The sequence below is a fragment of the Dreissena polymorpha genome, chromosome 3, assembly GCF_020536995.1.
Source record: "Dreissena polymorpha isolate Duluth1 chromosome 3, UMN_Dpol_1.0, whole genome shotgun sequence".
Classification (NCBI taxonomy): domain Eukaryota; kingdom Metazoa; phylum Mollusca; class Bivalvia; order Myida; family Dreissenidae; genus Dreissena; species Dreissena polymorpha.
The window spans coordinates 86249923-86269238 of NC_068357.1; the positions used below are offsets into that span (position 1 = coordinate 86249923).

Here is a 19316-nt window from a genome sequence, read left to right on the forward strand (position 1 = left end):
TTTCAGTTTTGAAACTGTGATATGTATGTGTACCATATGCATCAAAGTACATTAGTATTTGCTTATAATAGAAACTTATCTTATTGAAATATCAAAACCTGATCACATTCATTGCCATTAGATAACAAAACTTTATTATCTAGCAATCAAATCTTAAATCATTGTAAAAGCTTCTTCTGATTTCTCTCACTATTATGGGAATCTGTTTCTTTTAAAACAATCATAGTATAACAGATTTTAATTTGCGCCATTTGACAACATTACTTAATTGTTGACAGAACAAGTCAAATTTGGCTAAGACTATTATTGATTACAAGTTACCACTGAGGCCATCATATAGTTTAGAAAAATCCTCAAAGCTCCCTTGGGTATTGCATTTTGGATCATAATTATAAGGCATAAACCCCTCGCACGATTTCTTCATTAGATTTACATCAATCTCCGAGAAGTGAAATCAACAGATTTCTGCTGAAGATTCACATCCTTAAAGTTTGAAATTTCATAAAAATGACTGGTAAAAACAAGATATGTGTTTGTCAGAAACACTATGTCCCCTTTTGCGCCGCTTTGAAGCTATATATTTGACCTTGACCTTGAACTATTCAAAATGTGCAGCTCCATGAGATACACATGCATGCGAAATATCAAGTTGCTATATTCAATATAGCAAAAGTTATTGCAAAATGTTTAAGTTGGGGCAAACCAACAGACCAACCAACCAACAGACAGGGCAAAAACAATATGTCCCCCCACTATAGTGGTGGGGGACATAAAAAATACAAAAGGGTATTCAATCAGGTTTTAAATAACTAAGTACTACATAAAATCACTCTTTTTTATTGCAGAATATTTGGTAACAAGGAACATAAAAAATTACAAAATGTCTCATTGTAAAACAAGGTGCAAAACAAAAGTAAATTTACAGTCAAAATGAAACTAATATACATAAAGGAGACGAATCCAGTTTGTACAATAAATAATACATGAATGTAAATATACACACTGATCAACAAGCTTATACTAAATAGCATTTATATACAGGTTCCAGTAAATGCTCCGAGTGTATGCTTAAGAAATGAAAATGCATGTTTGTTTTATTTGAACAATCAATATATCATTAAATTATATGAATTAATACATATAACCAAACGAAATGACTGAATATCAACTCGATGTCAAAGCACCAAAGAAATTCTAATACGTTGATCCTTTCATGTTTTCCTTAGATATACAAGGTTTGGTATACACATACATTCCTTGTCCCATCAAAGGTGTACTTTCACAAAGTGACATAAAAATGGAAGCTCCTACCATTTACCTTGAGGTACGGCCTTAAGCAGGAAATTACTTTTTCATGGCTTCTTCACAGTGGCTAAATGCCCTTGATATTTTCGCAAGTTTAACATGAATCCTTTGAAAGCCATAGTAGACCTAAGACGGACATGAAAATGGGAGTTCAAACCTTTAACCTTGAGGTAGGCAATGACTGACTTGGTCCTTATTCACATTGTCTCGATGACTAGCAAAATGTTATTTACATTCATCAAGTATGTACAAATAATATATACCGCATTGGAGTTTATAATAAATATATAAATATGAACTCTTTACAGTGTGACACAGTTCACAACCATGAACCATTTAAAAATTAAATACAATAAACAATAACTCAATTACATCAACATTACTTCACACCAAGAAGTCAAAATAAATTGAAATAAACTTGGAACAAAAAAGCAACAGTTAAAATCACAAGATAAACACTTAGCCATACACTTACAGTTTTTTTACGATATGTACAAACAGATCATTTACTTACCCACGATCTGAGATTTACATTAAACATGTGTATCCCCAAGATATTCATCAAAACTATGAGTTAAGTCTCAAATGTTGGTATCAACATAAAATAACAATTCTTAAGGTATATTTAGGAAATAATGGACCATGATCTAGAGCTTATTGAAATAATGGACCATGATCTAGAGCTTATTGAAATAATGGACCATGATCTAGAGCTTATTGAAATAATGGACCATGATCTAGAGCTTATTGAAATAATGGACCATGATCTAGAGCTTATTGAAATAATGGACCATGATCTAGAGCTTATTGAAATAATAGACCATGATCTAGAGCTTCTTGAAATAATGGACCATGATCTAGAGCTTATTGAAATAATGGACCATGATCTAGAGCTTATTGTTATAAGATTTATTTATTTAATATGGTTGCAAGTATTTTATCTAACAACATGGTCAAGATTTTCATAAAAAAAGTGGAGAGAGGATCTGAATGACATATGTCCAATATCTTTATCAAAATTATGGGTTTGAGATTTTAATACAAAACATTAGACGCAAGTTGTTCATCAACAGCTTTGACTTAAAGGCGATGAAATACACAGAAAACTTGAATGCAACGTGGGGCAGCACAACTTAATCATGTCATTTCAAATCACATGGGGCCGTATCGTGGCCTGGTAGACCGAACACTCTTGGATCGAGTGACTCTCTTGCATGCTGGCACCCTGGTCCGAGCTGTCACACTCACTCTTCCGATGTCGTTAACACGACTCCGCCTGTGGGGACTCTGCTGCACTGCCCTGACAGGTTTAACATTGCCTGCTGCTGGGCAGCTCCTGTAACAAATAATGTGTCTTACAGGGTTAACAGTGCTCCAGCTAGGATTTGAAAAGGGCAGGAGGGGGCTAATTTGTCAAAAGGGCAATTTAGAGCCTGCAAGGGTATCTGGAATGCTCCCCGTTGCATATTAATATATATGTTATTAATTATTGTTAGAATATATTATTATATGAGTGCAGTGAGGAATAAATAAATTACCAATGTAATGAGGGATTTATAAATTATCATGTCAAAAAATAAATATATAAAAGGGCAGGGCGGGGCTTCGGAAGGGCAGGATGACGCCCCCTTCCATTTAGGACTTGCTGGAGCACTGATTAATTATAATCAACAAACAGGTACTTTAATGCTAAATGCCATCAGAGGTTTTATAACTTTGGAACATGAACAATTAACCCCTTACCTTTCATGCTCATCTGTTTCCCAGTACCACAACTCCAGACCACACCCAGACTGACACACAGACACTCCCAAGCACTTCTGTACATCTATCACTTGTGTCGGAATGATGGGTCTATTTAGACAAAAATCAAACAATTAGGCAAGGGTTTGGTATTATTACCTTCAAACCCTATTAGTTTTGAACAGGACACCACATTAAAACAAGATATGTGTTTGTCAGAAACACTATGTCCCCTTTTGCGCCGCTTTGAAGCTATATATTTGACCTTCGACCTTGAATGATGACCATGACCTTTCACCACTCAAAATGTGCAGCTCCATGAGATACACATGCATGCCAAATATCAAGTTGCTATCTTCAATATTGCAAAAGTTATTGCAAATGTTAAAGTTGGGGCAAACAAACAAACACACAAACCAACAGACAGGGCAAAAACAATATGTCCCCCACTATAGTGGTGGGAAACATAAAAATGAAAACTCATAATGAAGTAACCTCAGGATGTATATTAAGTTTAAGACCTGCATACAAATTTGGCTTTGGAAACAGTCAGCTTTTCAAGTATTATAATAACTTTCAATAATGAAGAGAAATATAATTACATTTAAGTTGCTTAGCCAGATTCAAACTGCAAATTAATTTTTGAGACATGCTCTAACAAAATACCATGGGTTGAGTTGAAACTTCTGTTTCTTATATCATAAAAAATGTTAAACAGAGTCAATTGTCTTGCTTCTTGTTGGTAATAAATATCGCCACATGCAAATTCGTAAAGGGTGTGTTTTTTTCTTGCCACAATACAAGCATTTCCTAGGTTGGCGCTAAGGAATAAAAACTAGTAGCCAAATTTCAGCACTACGATCACGACCCACATTATAACCTTATTTGCTCAATGAACGACATAATCATTATCATGAATCTATAGGTATCAATAATGACTGTATTAAATTATCAATGAAGACACATTTAAATAAATTATTTGTTACGTGAAATCAAATAATTTCATTTTTTTTTAATTTCCATTTATATTTATTTTCATGCACTGGCATAAATGGTATACAATGTTAGAACTTTCAGATATGCCCGGGTCTTTGATTGGGTGGGTCTTGCGTAACTCCTATTCGCCCCCCCCCCCCCCTTCCTGTTTTAAAAAAAGCATGCTTTGCATGCGTAGAACTTGGCATTGCAGACGACAACAATAATTTCGCGCTCTTCCTTATAACACGGGTTCTACATGGCATACCGATATTAATGCATAGTGAATAGTTATTATCACGTGGTTGTAGTAAAAGGGTGTAAATCAGTTCTACAAATAGACATGATAAAATATACATGCACTGGATTTAATTTGTTACTGCATCAAATTATTAACGGGTTTTGTTTTTCACAACTTACTCGCCGTAAGTAAATTTACACTGCTCACCAATTGCAATTAACTTCTCATAATTATTGTTTACAGTACGGTAAATAGGTGTGATGATGATGCCCGAAACCACCTTTAATGTACTGCTTTATTTACCGGTTTTATAACACGTATTAAGGTAGCGCACCTCTAATGGGCACATATCAAAATATAATTTAATTAATTATTTTCTTAATCAGCATCATTTCACTGAACTACATGCAAATTTGTAGGTAGGCTTTCCATGCTTTTTAAAAAAATATACCGATTTTTTCAAAACCACCCCCACGCTCGGCTTTTGTCCAGTTTATTTTCAACCCTGGGGTATATAAAAGTTCCATAATTCATTCAAATTTCCAAATATGGGCATGCAGTTGGTGTGTACAGATGCTGTAAAGGTGTTTAAAGTTTAAACAAGATAAAATAAGTATTCTTTTACAGACATTTATTTTTTACAAATTTTTATCTATGGAAGAGCGCCATGAAATGTAAGTGATTTCAGCCATGTAAAAATTGGGTCGGTTAAAAACAAAGTGTCATAAAATTCAAAATAGTATCATTTAAGTCATATGTTAAACTTAGTTTTTATAGAAACACTATATACAGCAAAAATACCAAGAACTAGACAGATTTACCGTTTACTTTTTGAAATAAAAATAAAAATGCAACATGCATGGTTCGTATTTTCAACAGTAAATCACCCAATTTCGCCATAACGTTTTTTTAATTTTAATAATTGAAGAATGTGCATTAAAATTGCAACATATTTAACAATAAATATAGCTAATATGCCATATTAAATCAAATTACGTTAGAAAATAAATAAAACACGTCGCAAAAAAGTATACGTCGTCGGCAGGATTTGAACCTGCGCGGGAATATCCCAAAAGATTTCTAGTCTATCGCCTTAACCACTAGGCTACGGCACCTAATAGTAGGCTCTTCAACCTTCGAAGAAATCGCGGGAAATCATTAGAGGTGCGCTACCTTAATGCTACAACTGTGATTCATTGTTAATAAACCTGCGATAAACGCTTACTCGGTGACCGATGTCAATCAAAAATAATAATCGCTATATAACTCCGCCTCCATAAACATTCTCGTAGCCGATTGTACGTTAAATATCACAGTTTGGCGACTGGAAAGTTACCCGAAAATTTCCAATGATGCATCTGTCAGCATACATGACTGTGTTATGTGGCTTAAATATACGATAAGGGCATCCGGTTATCTCTTATCAGTGGACTATCTATTACCACCTGGAGCTTTTATGGCGGTTACATGTGGAAATCGGTACCGAGTTCTCTTTAAAAGAAGGGAATATTATATACTTATAGAGAAATATCAGGGTATTTTGCAATCGCCATTTTCATTCACATTTTAAACTTTAATGGCCAGCTGAAAGATTCAATCGCCTTTGGCGATTTTGGCGATCTGAAACGCTAACATAGATTTCAGATGCTCTTGTGAATGAAGAACATACAAACATACAATATACCTGGTTTTGGGAAAGGAGTCGAACATTGAGCAGATTGGGCATGCCTCCATGCACGGACGTCTCTCATCTTCCACATAGAGGCAGTCAACACATATCCTGTGCTGACACTGTCCAGATACCATGTGAAGACGTGGTCCCAGACAAATGCAACAGCCGAAACTGGAGAACAAAAAAAATGGGTCAGTGAAGAAACCTGTATATTGTATGAAAATGTACTGTAGATAAAAGATATTAGTATAACAAGGGCTTTTTTGGCTTATTTATTTTTATTTTAAGTTATTAAATTAATAGCTTTGATCCGGACCTAGCCAACTGAGTTTTTTTCCCAAATTAGGGTCAGAAATCAGCCCCATTGTAAACCTTGTAGAGCATTAATTCTTCTGTATTTTATTTTCAAGCGTATTAATTTTAGTGGAATTAATACTCAGACAGCATGTGTGTGAGGTCATCACGAAAGCCCTGTCTTCGCTCAATGTAAGGGAATCATACTATTTTGGCATTTGACAACATTTTTCAGGTTTACTTATGGTGACCAGTGTTCGACACTAACTTGTTCGAGTGAGGAGTCCTTGAGACTCCTAACTTTTGAAATGAAGGAGTACAGATTGCAAGGCGTCCAACAATTAAGACACTTTTTTATGTCATATTTTCGGCTCATAACACAGTTATGTTAATCCATGAAATGTTAAATTTTTATTTTATGCTTGTTTTCAGATCAAAGTTGTAAGTGACTGCTGTTCAATATTTGTTATATCACATTGCAAAATATTTAACGCATTCCAGTTATATTTTGAAGATAATAATTTACTTAATCATTGTAAGATTTCAAAATATACTATTTTCTATTTATATGCATTATGATTGCCTGTTTAACCTCGACATTAGGGTTAAAAAACATTCTCGGAGCATTCTGTTTTGTTAGTGTCATATTTAACAAGGCTATTGTCAAGCAATATGGTCCTCTACCGGCTCCACCATGGTAAGAAATTCCACCATTTTCAGAATTATTTTTTTTGGTTGCCATAGCAACCACAATTTTTGATGTAGGAACAAAATGAAATGACGTGCATAATTAGGCCTGATATTAAGGGCTGAAGGCCAGGCCTGAAAAACTTTGGTCGGGGGTTTGGGGGCCGCCTAGGTCCCCAAGGGGGTCCAGGGGCAACGCCCTGGTAGGGGGGCAAGGGAGGCGAAGCCCCCCGGACGAAAATGATTTTGAGCATTCTAAAACCTATTTGTCAGGCTCTCAGAAAGCCTTTAGACTCTGAATGATTAATTTATTTTATACTGAAAATCAATGCTGTCTGACACATATCTTACATCTCTGGCACATAACTGCTTTTGGGTGTTGGGGGCTCTGTTTCTGATAAAAATAAATTCAGTATCATTCTCTCATTAAAATAAACAGAAATCATTTACTTCTGATCAAAAAATGATTTGTTTTAAGACAATGTACTTAATATAAATTTTGTAAACATTCATGTTCCTTGCACCCAAAAAAACTAAACTATCATAATTAAGTCATACAAGTAACACGTTGTCAAGTTATTCAAGTATATTTCAAACCAACAGCATAAAAAGTTTAGATACACAATGACACATATAATTCAATATATGACTAGTTAAAACAGTTTCATTTGTTGAAATATAGCTGCACAATGTTTACTTATAATTTGACTACCTAGGTAAGAGTTGAAGCAGAGCTACATAATGAGTGCAATTCAATGCATGACTAGTTAAAAGAGCTGAAGGCTCATTATTTCAATATATGACTAATACAAAATTGAGGTACATCATATCCTTTAAAAAATAAATATGCAAGCAATTTCAATATTTAAGTGCATATACTTGTAGTATTAATATTTGAGCTACTTTGCTATGTTTCATTAAAAGTCTTGTCAAAACAAAACCAAATAGTTAAACCCATTGACTTTTTTTGAAATGTACAAGGGTTATGTACACTGCATTCATTGATTACACATAGTTGTAATTCAAAGCAACACTAGTCAAAAGAGTTGAACGCTTGTGGTATCAAGAAATGACTCAGTTGTTAACAAGAAGACAAGGAACATTTGAGTATTTCAATACAAAACAACAACAGTTAAAACAATTGATAAACTTGTAACATACATTTTGTCCTTAGGTTATGTACACAAGATAACTACATCGATAGCACATTGATCTAATTAAATGAATGACTAGTCCAGAGGCTGAACACTTCCAAGTTATCAATAAATGACTAGATAAAGAATAAAGGAACATCTAATTATTTCAATATTTAACAACAATTGTTCAAACACTTGATAAACTTGTAACTAACTAACTAAGATGATGTACACTTTATACATTGATAGCATCAATCTCAAACCAATGGCAAACTAATTGCATCTTGAAATCATATGATGCCTTTGAAAAATGAGTTTGATTACTTAAAGCGGGTATATACGATTTTTCATATGTGTTTAATTGTAATATATTGATAAAATATGTTACAAAAACACAAAATAGGCAAGAAAAATTATACATTAAAGCCGAATTTCATAAAATGCAGCAAAGACAAATTAGCGCCCCGAGCCGATAGTGACGTACATATTTTCCTACAATAACCGAAGCATTCGTCTTTGTATTATAAACCGTTAAACTACGAGGGGTGTTCCAGAAGTTTGTGGATTTTCGCTATAACTTATTAGTTTGCTGGTAAAAGTCAATGAAATTTACATATTATACAAACCAATTATCACGGACTTTATATATAAGCTAAAAATGCATTAATTCCATAAAGCGCGTTTGAAACGCGTTGCCATAGAGACCTCAGTAACGACATGCGGCGCACGCGTGTATTTTATTATAAGTATGAGCGTTACGCGAATTTAAATTTGGTTTAAATGTCGTTGATAAACAGAATTTACGGCAAATTTCACGTTACAGCGCCTAAGTCCTCCTTACAGCCCGGATTTGGCCCCTATGGACTTCCGCGTCTTCCCGGAAGTTAAATCACAGTTGCGCGGTATTCGCTTTGCAAGTAAACAGGAACTTACAGTTGCAGCAAAGCGAATCGTGTCGTCTTTTGACGCTGACTGGTATAGAGACACTTTTGACAAGTGGATTTCCCGACACATAAAGTGCATTCGCGTTGGAGGTGATTATGTGGAAAAGATTTGACAGTTGTTAACTTCATAACGTCATTGACGTTGAACAGAAACGTTACACGTGCGTCGGTGTGCGCATTGTGCACATGTTTAAATCTCTGATATATAATTATTTATTGTTTTATGTATTTCCATGATATTTGGAGAGTAGATTTGGAAAGGACGAAATATTCTTAACATGCTATTTGTTTGTCCATTTATGTTACCAAATGAAAGTTATAGCGAAAATCCACTAACTTCTGGAACACTCCTCGTAACTTTAGATGCACATCGACATGTATGGTATACATGCTGGCGAATTCGGCTGTACAGCCGTTTTCAATTTCAGAATTAAATATCTGGCTTATTTCGCATTTTTCGACACATGTTCTTCTTAACTTTTATTTTAATTTATATTGAAATATATATATAATAAGTTTTTTACACAGTTTATATAAATTCATAAATATTTGACTAAATCGTATACACCCGCTTTAATCTTTCTATTTGTTTATATCAAATGGCTTCTTCTGATGTTCATTCCTTGTTCCCACCAGTCTGTACACTGTCAAGTTTGTCAACATGGTCTTGCCTCTGTCTTTTAGCTAGGTGCTGATCATATCCATGGCTGTTCTTTTGGAGGGTGGCTTTTGTGTGTTAATGGTCAGTTCTTTGCTGACCTGGTCTTTCTCCTGTTTCTTCCTCTGAATAATGTGACGGTATTCTCCACTGGCATTTGTAATGTTCTGCACCATTTTAGCCTGGACTGGACTATACAGTACATCTGCTCTGGCAAAATACTTCACTGCTGATTGGCCCGATGCTTTTAATAAGGCAAATATACATAAAACTATTATGAATGATATTATAACATCAGATGTGGTAATTTAAAAAGTTTAGAATTGTCTGCTTAAAAGTCAGATATTTTTTTTAAGAAATAAAATATCCACTAATTTCTTTTAAATAAAGTTTTAAATACGAATTTGTTTCTAGACATTTATATAATAAAATATCCACTAAAATTTTTGTAAGTAAATAAGAGGTGTAAACAAATATTACAGAGCATACACAGACAGTGGCAACTATGCTAAGCAGATGCAAAATAAATCACGGATCCATTACAAATTAAAAAAAAAAAGTTTCCATTAAATTGAAAAATTGGGCATGACTTCCCCTTCTAATCTGTGTTTTTATCGGTGACACTTGATGCTGTTGGGCTCATAATTTCTGGACAAATGGTTTAAATAGGACCAGTCCCAATCAGCATCAAAGTGCATGGCCAGTAAAGCAGGGAAAAGGCAGAGAAAAGGAAGAGGATGGGACTGCAGCCATGACATTCATGCCGTGACATTATATTTCTTAAAATATTAAACGCTCTCAATAATAAAATAGCATTATCAATTCAAACTTTCACGAGTCAATCATGAAAGTTTAAATGATCGTGACATGTCATTTCTGAATAATGTAGGCATATTCGTCATGGATGCTTGTTTCTGTCTAAGACAGAAACAAAACTCTTCCTGCTACATAGATAATATTAATTTAAACAAACTTACCTGAAGAAATAATGCGATTGAAGATACAATTTGCTGCTGCTCGTTTTAGTTCGCCAAAATTCAAAATTTTCCGTAAAATTTTCTTCATGTATCCGAGTTACTTGAAAGCCTGAAAAACTAACATGACGCCATAAGCGTTTATCGGCCATTGATCGGTGCGGTATATTTACCGGCTACCGATCCAGATTCTCCAAGGTATCTCCGAGAACCCTTGTCGTAAAAAGGTAGCTCGCCCCCCCCCATCCTCCAAAATTTCTCAACGGATTTGCGTGAATCTCACAATCGGTTCTGAGCAAATTTAAAAACCGGAAATCCGGCCCAGGCCGGAAAATTATCAGGCCTGATAATGCCCATATTGCCATCTATCCATGTTTCATGTTTCATTAACAAATATTAAGAACTTTTCAAGTTATCGCAGGATCCAGAAAACCACCATTTTCAGCAGTATTTCCAGTCTATTTTTTGCCATAGCAACCAGAATTTTTGACATAGGAACACAATGTTAAGAACTTTTAAAGTTATCGCAGGATCCAGAAAAGTGTGACAGACTCACAGACAGACAGACGGACACACAGAGCGCAAACCATAAGTCCCCTCCGGTGAAACCAGTAGGGGACAATAAAACACATCATAAGAATGTAACAACCCTGTATTTCTTATTGCTTATTATATATTGTCCATATTTCCAGGAGCAGAAATTGGGAAACGCAATAAAATTCTTATTTTATTTTAATTTCATCATTGGGATTTTACACCATGTCATGATGAAAACATAATTATTTAAAAATCCTATCAGGTAGAAAAAACAAAGCTGTCACCATAGGATGACTTATGTCCCCTATAACTTGATAGAAGTTATGAACTTTTTCCGCCAAATCTAAACGCAGATTTCGAAACCTAAATGCAGACCCTAAGTTCAAAGTCACAGGGGTCAAAATTTGTGAGCGTATGGAAAGACCTTGTCCATAAACACATGCATGCCAAATATGAAATTGCTATCTGAAGCGACATAGAAGTTATGAGCATTTTTCGAAACCTAAACCCAAAGTGTGACGGACAGACATTCCGATCACTTCAGGGGCATAAAAATATTTAGACAATATTTTGCATGCAAAGCACAATGTCCACAAGGACTACACCCTGTTCCAATCATCAGTCTCTTTAGTAACTTGCAAAGATTTAATCATGGAAGTGTACAAGGTAGGAACCCATAAGTGTGGTTGGTATGACTAGCAACCCCTGCGGATTTTTCATCAGCCTCTGTTTTAAAAGGCAATTGCATATTTGAAAAGAGCTCTTAAAGAGCTTTTCAGAACAGTTTTTCTTTTTAAAATATCTTAAACAAGGGCTGTTTGTAAAACATGCATGTCCCCCATATGGGCTCTCCCTTGTAGTGACAGCCATTGTGTGAATATATTTTTTGTCACTGTGACCATGACCTAGTGACCTGAAAATCATTATGGGGTCATCTGCCAGTCATGCTCAATGTACCTATGAAGTTTCATGATCCTAGCCATAAGCGTTCTTGAGTTATCATCCGGAAACCATTTTACTATTTTGGGTCACCTTGACCTTTGACCTAGTGACCTGAAAAACAATAGGGGTCATCTGCGAGTTATGATCAATCTACCTATCAAGTTTCATGATCCTAGGAATAAGCGTTCTTCAGTTATCATCCGGAAACCATTTTACTATTTCGGGTCACCGTGAACTTGACCTTTGACCTAGTGACCTCAAAATCGATAGGGGTCATCTGCGAGTCGTATTCAATGTACCTATGAAGTTTCATGATCCTAGGCATAAGCGCTCTTGAGTTATCATCCGGAAACCATTTTACTATTTCGGGTCACCATGACCTTGACCTAGTGACCTCAAAATCAATAGGTGTCATCTGCGAGTCATGATCAATGTACCTATGAAGTTTCATGATCGTAGCCATTAGCGTTCTTGAGTTATCATCCGGAAACCATTTCACATCACCGTGACCTTGACCTTTGATATAGTGACCTGAAAATCAATAGGGGTCAACTGCGAGTCATGATCAATCTACCTATCAAGTTTCATGATCCTAGGCATAAGTGTTCTTGAGTCAACATCTAGAAACCATTTGACTATTTCAGGTCAGCATGACCTTGACCTTTGACCTAGTGACCTGAAAATCAATAGGGGTCATCTGCGAGTCATGATCAATGTACCTATGAAGTTTCATGATCCTAGGCATAAGCGTTTTTAAGTTATCATCTGGAAACCATTTTACTATTTCGGGTCGTCGTGACCTTGACCTTTGACCTAGTGACCTGAAAATCAATAGGGGTCATCTGCGAGTCATGATCAATGTACCTATGAAGTTTCATGATCCTTGACATAACAAGTTATCATCTGGAAACCATCTGGTGGACGGACGGACATGAGCAAAACAATTTTTCAGATCGAAGTCGACCTAGCATTTTTACAAGTTCGATAAGTTTTTCTTGTAGTTTATGTCGGCAAGTAGCTGTTTGTGGTCATTTTTCGTCATGAGGCAACCTTTCCCAACAAAATGGTACATAGTTTACGAAAATCGACCACCATTTAGGCAATAAATCGCATAAAATGTTGATGAAGGTGATTTTCCTGTGTCAAGAGATACCTACCTTGTTCATATATAACATATCAGAACTTTTTTTTTTTTGGTCAATATGATAAAAAATGTTGTTTTATGACTAATTGATAGTGTTAAAGTGACTTGGCCACGCGCCCTTCACCTGTGATTTGGATGAGTTTGTGGTTTAGATAGGCAAATTTTAATAAGCTCTTGCTGTTTCAGTGTTCATTAACCTTTGAATTGTTGATAACATATTGCACCCATGGACAAGAGAGAGCGCATTGCAACTCTCAGCCTAAGCTGAGAGTTGAATTATTGCAACTAGGGACTCTTGTTGGTGTCGAACGCTGGTGAATGTCTAACAGCTGTGAAACTCTGGTACACACTGATTTGAGAAATCTCCCATAACTATACGTCGAGAAACGTAAGAAAAATATAAATAGTGGCATTTTGTTCGGTAGCTTGAACTAATATCATTTAAACATGGTAAACAATAGAAGAATGGTTTCTCCACCCACCAAAAACACGCACAAGGAACATGATTTCTACGAATATAAAACACTCATCGTCTGTATTTCTACTTAGGAAGTTAAAACACTATACCGCTGTTCATATGTTTCTTGGAAATCTTCCAATTCCGTGCGTTTCATGGCCAAAATCGTTAAAAAAAATCACTTATGTCTCTCTTGCTTTTCATAGGTTTACCGCTCATCAACGTCACGTGACCAACTCGATTGCTGATTGGTCGAAAGAAATGTAAACAACATACATTTCTATTGACACGTCAAAGGTTTGGTACCACTAATGTTTCCTCACCGTTCCAAACAAATCAATGTTTACTTGTATACCATTTTTATAGTTCAAGTCAAATTCAATTATCAACAAATATTTTCCCAGGTACTGAGGATAGAAAAATAACAAAAGCGACCATTTACTCTTATAACTACACCTAGTATTGAAGTTTTTAATATATATTTAAATGAATATAAAATAGGAGGCTTTTGTGTGACGTCACAAGAGGGGTTTTCCGTTACTAAAAATAGATTGGCCGTCAACTTCTCGATCGGCTTATTATATTGTATCAGAGTAAAGGTCGTCGGAAGACTTAATACTTACAATTTCACAAAACAAAACTATAAATACCCGTATTCTTTTTTAAGTAAGACTTTAATTAATGATATTTCAAAAATTATAAAACATATAATAATTTTAATATTATTACAAGTGGTGTGGATGCGATAGTGTTATTTTTCATCAGAGAGTGAAATTTAGTGTAAGGGGTGTATTGAATCAGTCATAAAACAAAGCCCTTAAATAGCTCAATGCATTTCAATCTTGAAATGTAGTTTTAATTTTCTTTTACATTGAATGAATTTTCGTTTCGTTTACATTGAATAAAAGTATTAATAATTTAAGCATTCCAATTGAAAAAAACAAATCTAGCATTTTATGATACCATAAATCTACACATTTAATTTATTTTACGGAAGCATTTTATATCCGTATATAATGACCAAACGCGATTGCTTGTTTTCATGATGATGTTTCGAACACTGCTGCAGTAACGCATTTCCTGGTTCATAGTCCCGATAATTAGAAGTGATGAATCGAGCTGAACGCTTTTGTACGCTTTCAAGTTTTTCTTGTAAATAAATTTGATGCGGATCCCAGGCCGCCTTGGCATATTCTAGCACTGGGCGGATTAAGCCTTTATATGCCTGAAGTTTTACGTTTTGAGGACACATGGATACATTTCTTTTGAGAAGACCTAACGTTCTGTGCGATTTGTTGCAGACTTCATTTATATGTTTGCTCCAATTCAGTTCACATGTGATATTCACTCCAAGATATTTTATACAAGATAAGAAGTCTGGACGAGTATTTTTCAACGTGTAGTCAAAATTAATTTTCTTCTTTTTACGTGAAAGAGTCATCATGTTGCATTTACTAGGTTGGAATCTCATACCCCAAAAAGTGGCCCAATTACCAAGTTTATTAATGTCCGATTGTAGATCTAAGCAGTCTTCAAAATTATTAATTTCCCTATAGCAATCACAATCGTCGGCAAAAAGTCTAATATTTGAAGTTATGTCATAGAGATGTCATTAATATGCACCAAAAAAAGGATAGGGCCTAATTTACGGGCAAAAGCTTTTAAAGTTTTTTTTATAAACATGTATTTGTAATAAATATATGGACATGATTGTGTTCAAAATATTATAATTGTTGCAATAATTAAGTAATGCATCCAAAAAAAAATCAATCTTAAAACGAGTTACATGTTCCAAGCTTAAAGATCTAGCATCTTATAATTTTTTTGTTTTCTAGCCACAGGAATTTATAGCTGGTTCGGTGACTGTGGTATAGTGGATGGGGTGTCTGCTAACTGGCTTAGTCACTGGGAGGTCTCTGTATTGATCCCTTAAGTGGGAGTCAAGAAGACCTACAAGGTAAAAAGAGAAATGTACGTCGAAGTACAATAATTGTACGTCGACATAAATATAAAATACACTTCGAAGTATATATTTGTACGTCAAAGTACAACTTGTACTTCGACATACATGTTTGTACTTCGACGAACACATTTTCTGAACAGCCAATCAAAACACTGTTCTCTTGAGCCGCTTTTCCTTCAGATTTATTTATAATAAATGTTTAAAATCTCTTTTTTAATTGAGGACAAAATGAATAAAAATATCAGAATGGCAAAAAAACACACATAGAAGTTTCAAGTATTTAATGCATTGAAATAGATTATATACAAATTTGAAGAAGATTCAATTGTTACCTTTTTAAAATTAAAATTATTCAGCATATTGTGAGTATTTATTGATCATGAGGGGCGGAGTATCACGACCGTCCAGCGCATTACTGTGTAGGAAATTCCCAACGGTAACCAAACAGCAACCAAGCATTAACGGGATAAATAATGTATAATAACCTCCCTGTTGGTCGTATTTTGTGATAACCATAACTTGCATAAGTCAGAGGTTAATATGCCACGCCAGGTCAATAAATACGCACACTATCTTTGAGTTAGCGGTCGATAGTCGCATAATTTGGTATAAATTAAAATAATAATAATGTTTAATAAATACGCACAATATCTATGAGTAAGCGGTCGATAGTCGCATAATTCGGTATAAATAATAATAATAATATTGTTCAATGTCAAATATCTCTAAAAGAAACAGATGTAAGGTGTCTTCTTAAAGCAGTTGCATTTAGCATACAGTACACTGATTTAACATAATCAAAATCATGTGATGTGTCAAATCAATTTTGATTGACAAATTTGACAGGATTTTTTTAATCCAATACGTTTTAGACTGTCAAATAACACGCACTACGTATTGAAAGCCATACCTGGAGCTTTCGTCTGTATATCACTGACTTCATCAGAAGAATGATTTCTACTGTTGGGAAACGTTAACACCACTAATTTTCTTCTTATTTATTATCAATGTAAAATTATGTGTAACAGCATAACAACATACTTGTTTCGCAATTAAAATATTTAATAAATACAGATATCTTGCAGGTTTCTAATTTCTAAAGTTTATCGCCACTAAAAAACTAGCCATTTTGTAGCAATTCTAAAATCGCAGTCTAAACTGCATACGCTTAGCTGTATAGTTACAATTTGAATGCAAATATTAGAATGCATAATGTTATATCATCCATATTGTTTTATTTAAACATTCAAATAACACATAACACAGTACATATATAAATTGGTATGTGGTATTGTGTAGAGATACAAAACACTTCACATCATTTATTTGCACATAAAATAATAGTTACAAAATAAGTAATACTAAAACACTGTCATCAACCTACAGTTCAAGAATATTTACGTACTAGTATATGAAATTACAAAGTGGTGTTATTGTATTACCTTTTACAATTAACATTGCTGGTTTTGTACTAGCCATAAAACATTTACTGTATTATGGATTTACACATAACAACCAATTTATTAATTACACAATAGAACGGAAATCATATTAATTGCATTATGCATTTACTAAACAAGCTATTTGCTACTGTTTAGAATTACACTATCTTACTAAAAATGATCACAGGTACTTAGTGCTTTTACATACTTGTGGTAAGTTTTGTATTACTAGTTTGACATTTATTGGCAGACACTTGTCGATATACAGACACAATTTGCATGGGAACTTTCATATTTTCTCAGCATAACTGCCTTCAAATTGTTAATTTAACAACCCTTTGACATTGTTTGCACATCTGATCTTATTATACCATAGCTGATTTTTGTTTATAGATAGACTTTTCAAAGTTCTATAAAAGTTCACACATGTTCCATCCAAGTAAACAAACAGAACCAATAAAGATCACCACAGATAATAACTGTGTGCATAGCTTGGAAATTTTGATAGTTCAGGAATCCCTCCTTTGTTGATTTCTGTAATGCAGACCATTTATAAATGTCTTGTTTTTTGTTGATTTCGAATCTGGAAGATTTTTTACGTAAGATTGTGGTACGAAAATCCAACGGTATCGGATTTTGTGGTTTTAGGCCTAAACTAATCATAGTGATATGTAACCTTTCGGGATATCGATAAAGTGCGAGCAAACGAGGTGTAAATACGTTAAAAATTAAAGCTAAAAGACTGAAAAGTTAGATCGGAATATCTTTAAATTTTGTGAATAAATGTGTTTCTTGTGGATAACAACGACTACTTACCAGAATATTGCTCATGATCACACGTATAACTTCTTTCTGAGAGCGAATGGAAAATGCGTCACAAATTCTGACAAATAAACAGTAGGGTGTCGTTATTGAAATACCGCGAGAATACTGGAAGAATAGAGATGCCAACTATAATGTTTAAAACAAATAATATTTTAACAAGCGTTTGTGATTTGTCAGGATAATAATAACAATAAGATATCGAAAAGATCAAAGCAAATAAATTCGACAGAAATCTGAGATTCGGCAATATATTAAAGACGGGTTATGTTCACCTAAATTGTGTTTGGTAAAGACTGTCACTAAATGTAGTGAACCAGTCTTCGGCTGAAGATGAGTATTCAGGGGAGATAATTGAGTAATGACTTTATTCTGGAACGGTTGCGAAGAAAAACAAATAATGCGAGAATATTTAGTGCAATTCGCTACACAAATATGATGTCATTGATATAATTTTTCCTGAAGTATGTATTTACATGTGATTTTGCATATGTCAAAGTGTTTTTGATTTGTTCAAGGTCATAAATAGCATCGCGAAAATATATGTCGCGTGGCAATATTTTTTGAGACGCATCCCTATTTGGTATTCTTATATAATTTTATGGTCTAAATTTCCATATGTATGAACGGTCAACGCCCGCTTCGCGGGCTTTTGCCCGTATTAACTGTATTCTTTAGTTCGTAAAACATGTGATATAATGGGAATGTTATGTCCTATATGTTTGTTATGCAGAGCACAGATATGGTAGCCCTCTTGTGTTTATTCTTTATTACGGTTTCATAAGACAAATAAGTGTTTTGTATAAGTTGTGTCTGTTGTTTATATGCCTATGATAAAATTGCCACATGTTATTAGGGGCCAAACCATCGATATAAAAGTAACAAAGTAATAATGAATATAGCGGACGCAATTCTAAAAATATGAAAAAAAAAATAGAGCACACACTGGCAGAGAAAAAAGGAACAATTAATTACTTTTAAAATGAATAAGATACTATGAGAAAGACAACTATGAAATGATGAATAGATATTCGACCAAACCTTACTTAACATTATTTTTTGTGAAGTAATTTTCGTGCTAAGAATATATCCTGCACTCAGAACGAAGATATGACATTCATATATGAACCAATATTTATAAATAAGCACAATGCTTTTTCAACATATATTCAGAACAACCAACCACCCATTTTGATCTGCAATTAAAATCAAAGACCTATATAATCTATAGGTCTTTGTTAAAATTAACTGACTTAGATGCGAACGTTTCAGAGTGTATTCTTTCTTTTTTGCAAGAAGAGTCATTTTATCTTTTAAAAAATGTCAAAAGCCCGGGCTTTTGTGGATTCTTTTTAAAAAGTTGTTTTTTAATTGGTGTAT

The 19316-nt window shown here is 34.3% G+C and overlaps 1 protein-coding gene across 1 annotated transcript; it reads right to left on the reverse strand.

Annotated features, from left to right (window-relative positions):
* Positions 1-821: 821 nt before the first annotated feature.
* LOC127875106 (uncharacterized) lies at positions 822-13977 on the reverse strand. The gene is made up of 4 exons (XM_052419930.1): positions 13820-13977; positions 5949-6107; positions 3049-3159; positions 822-2641 (listed from the first exon to the last, which is right to left on the reverse strand). The coding sequence occupies exons 1-4, from the start codon at positions 13864-13866 to the stop codon at positions 2458-2460; spliced, it is 501 nt and encodes a 166-aa protein (XP_052275890.1). The 5' UTR covers positions 13867-13977; the 3' UTR covers positions 822-2457.
* Positions 13978-19316: the final 5339 nt, after the last annotated feature.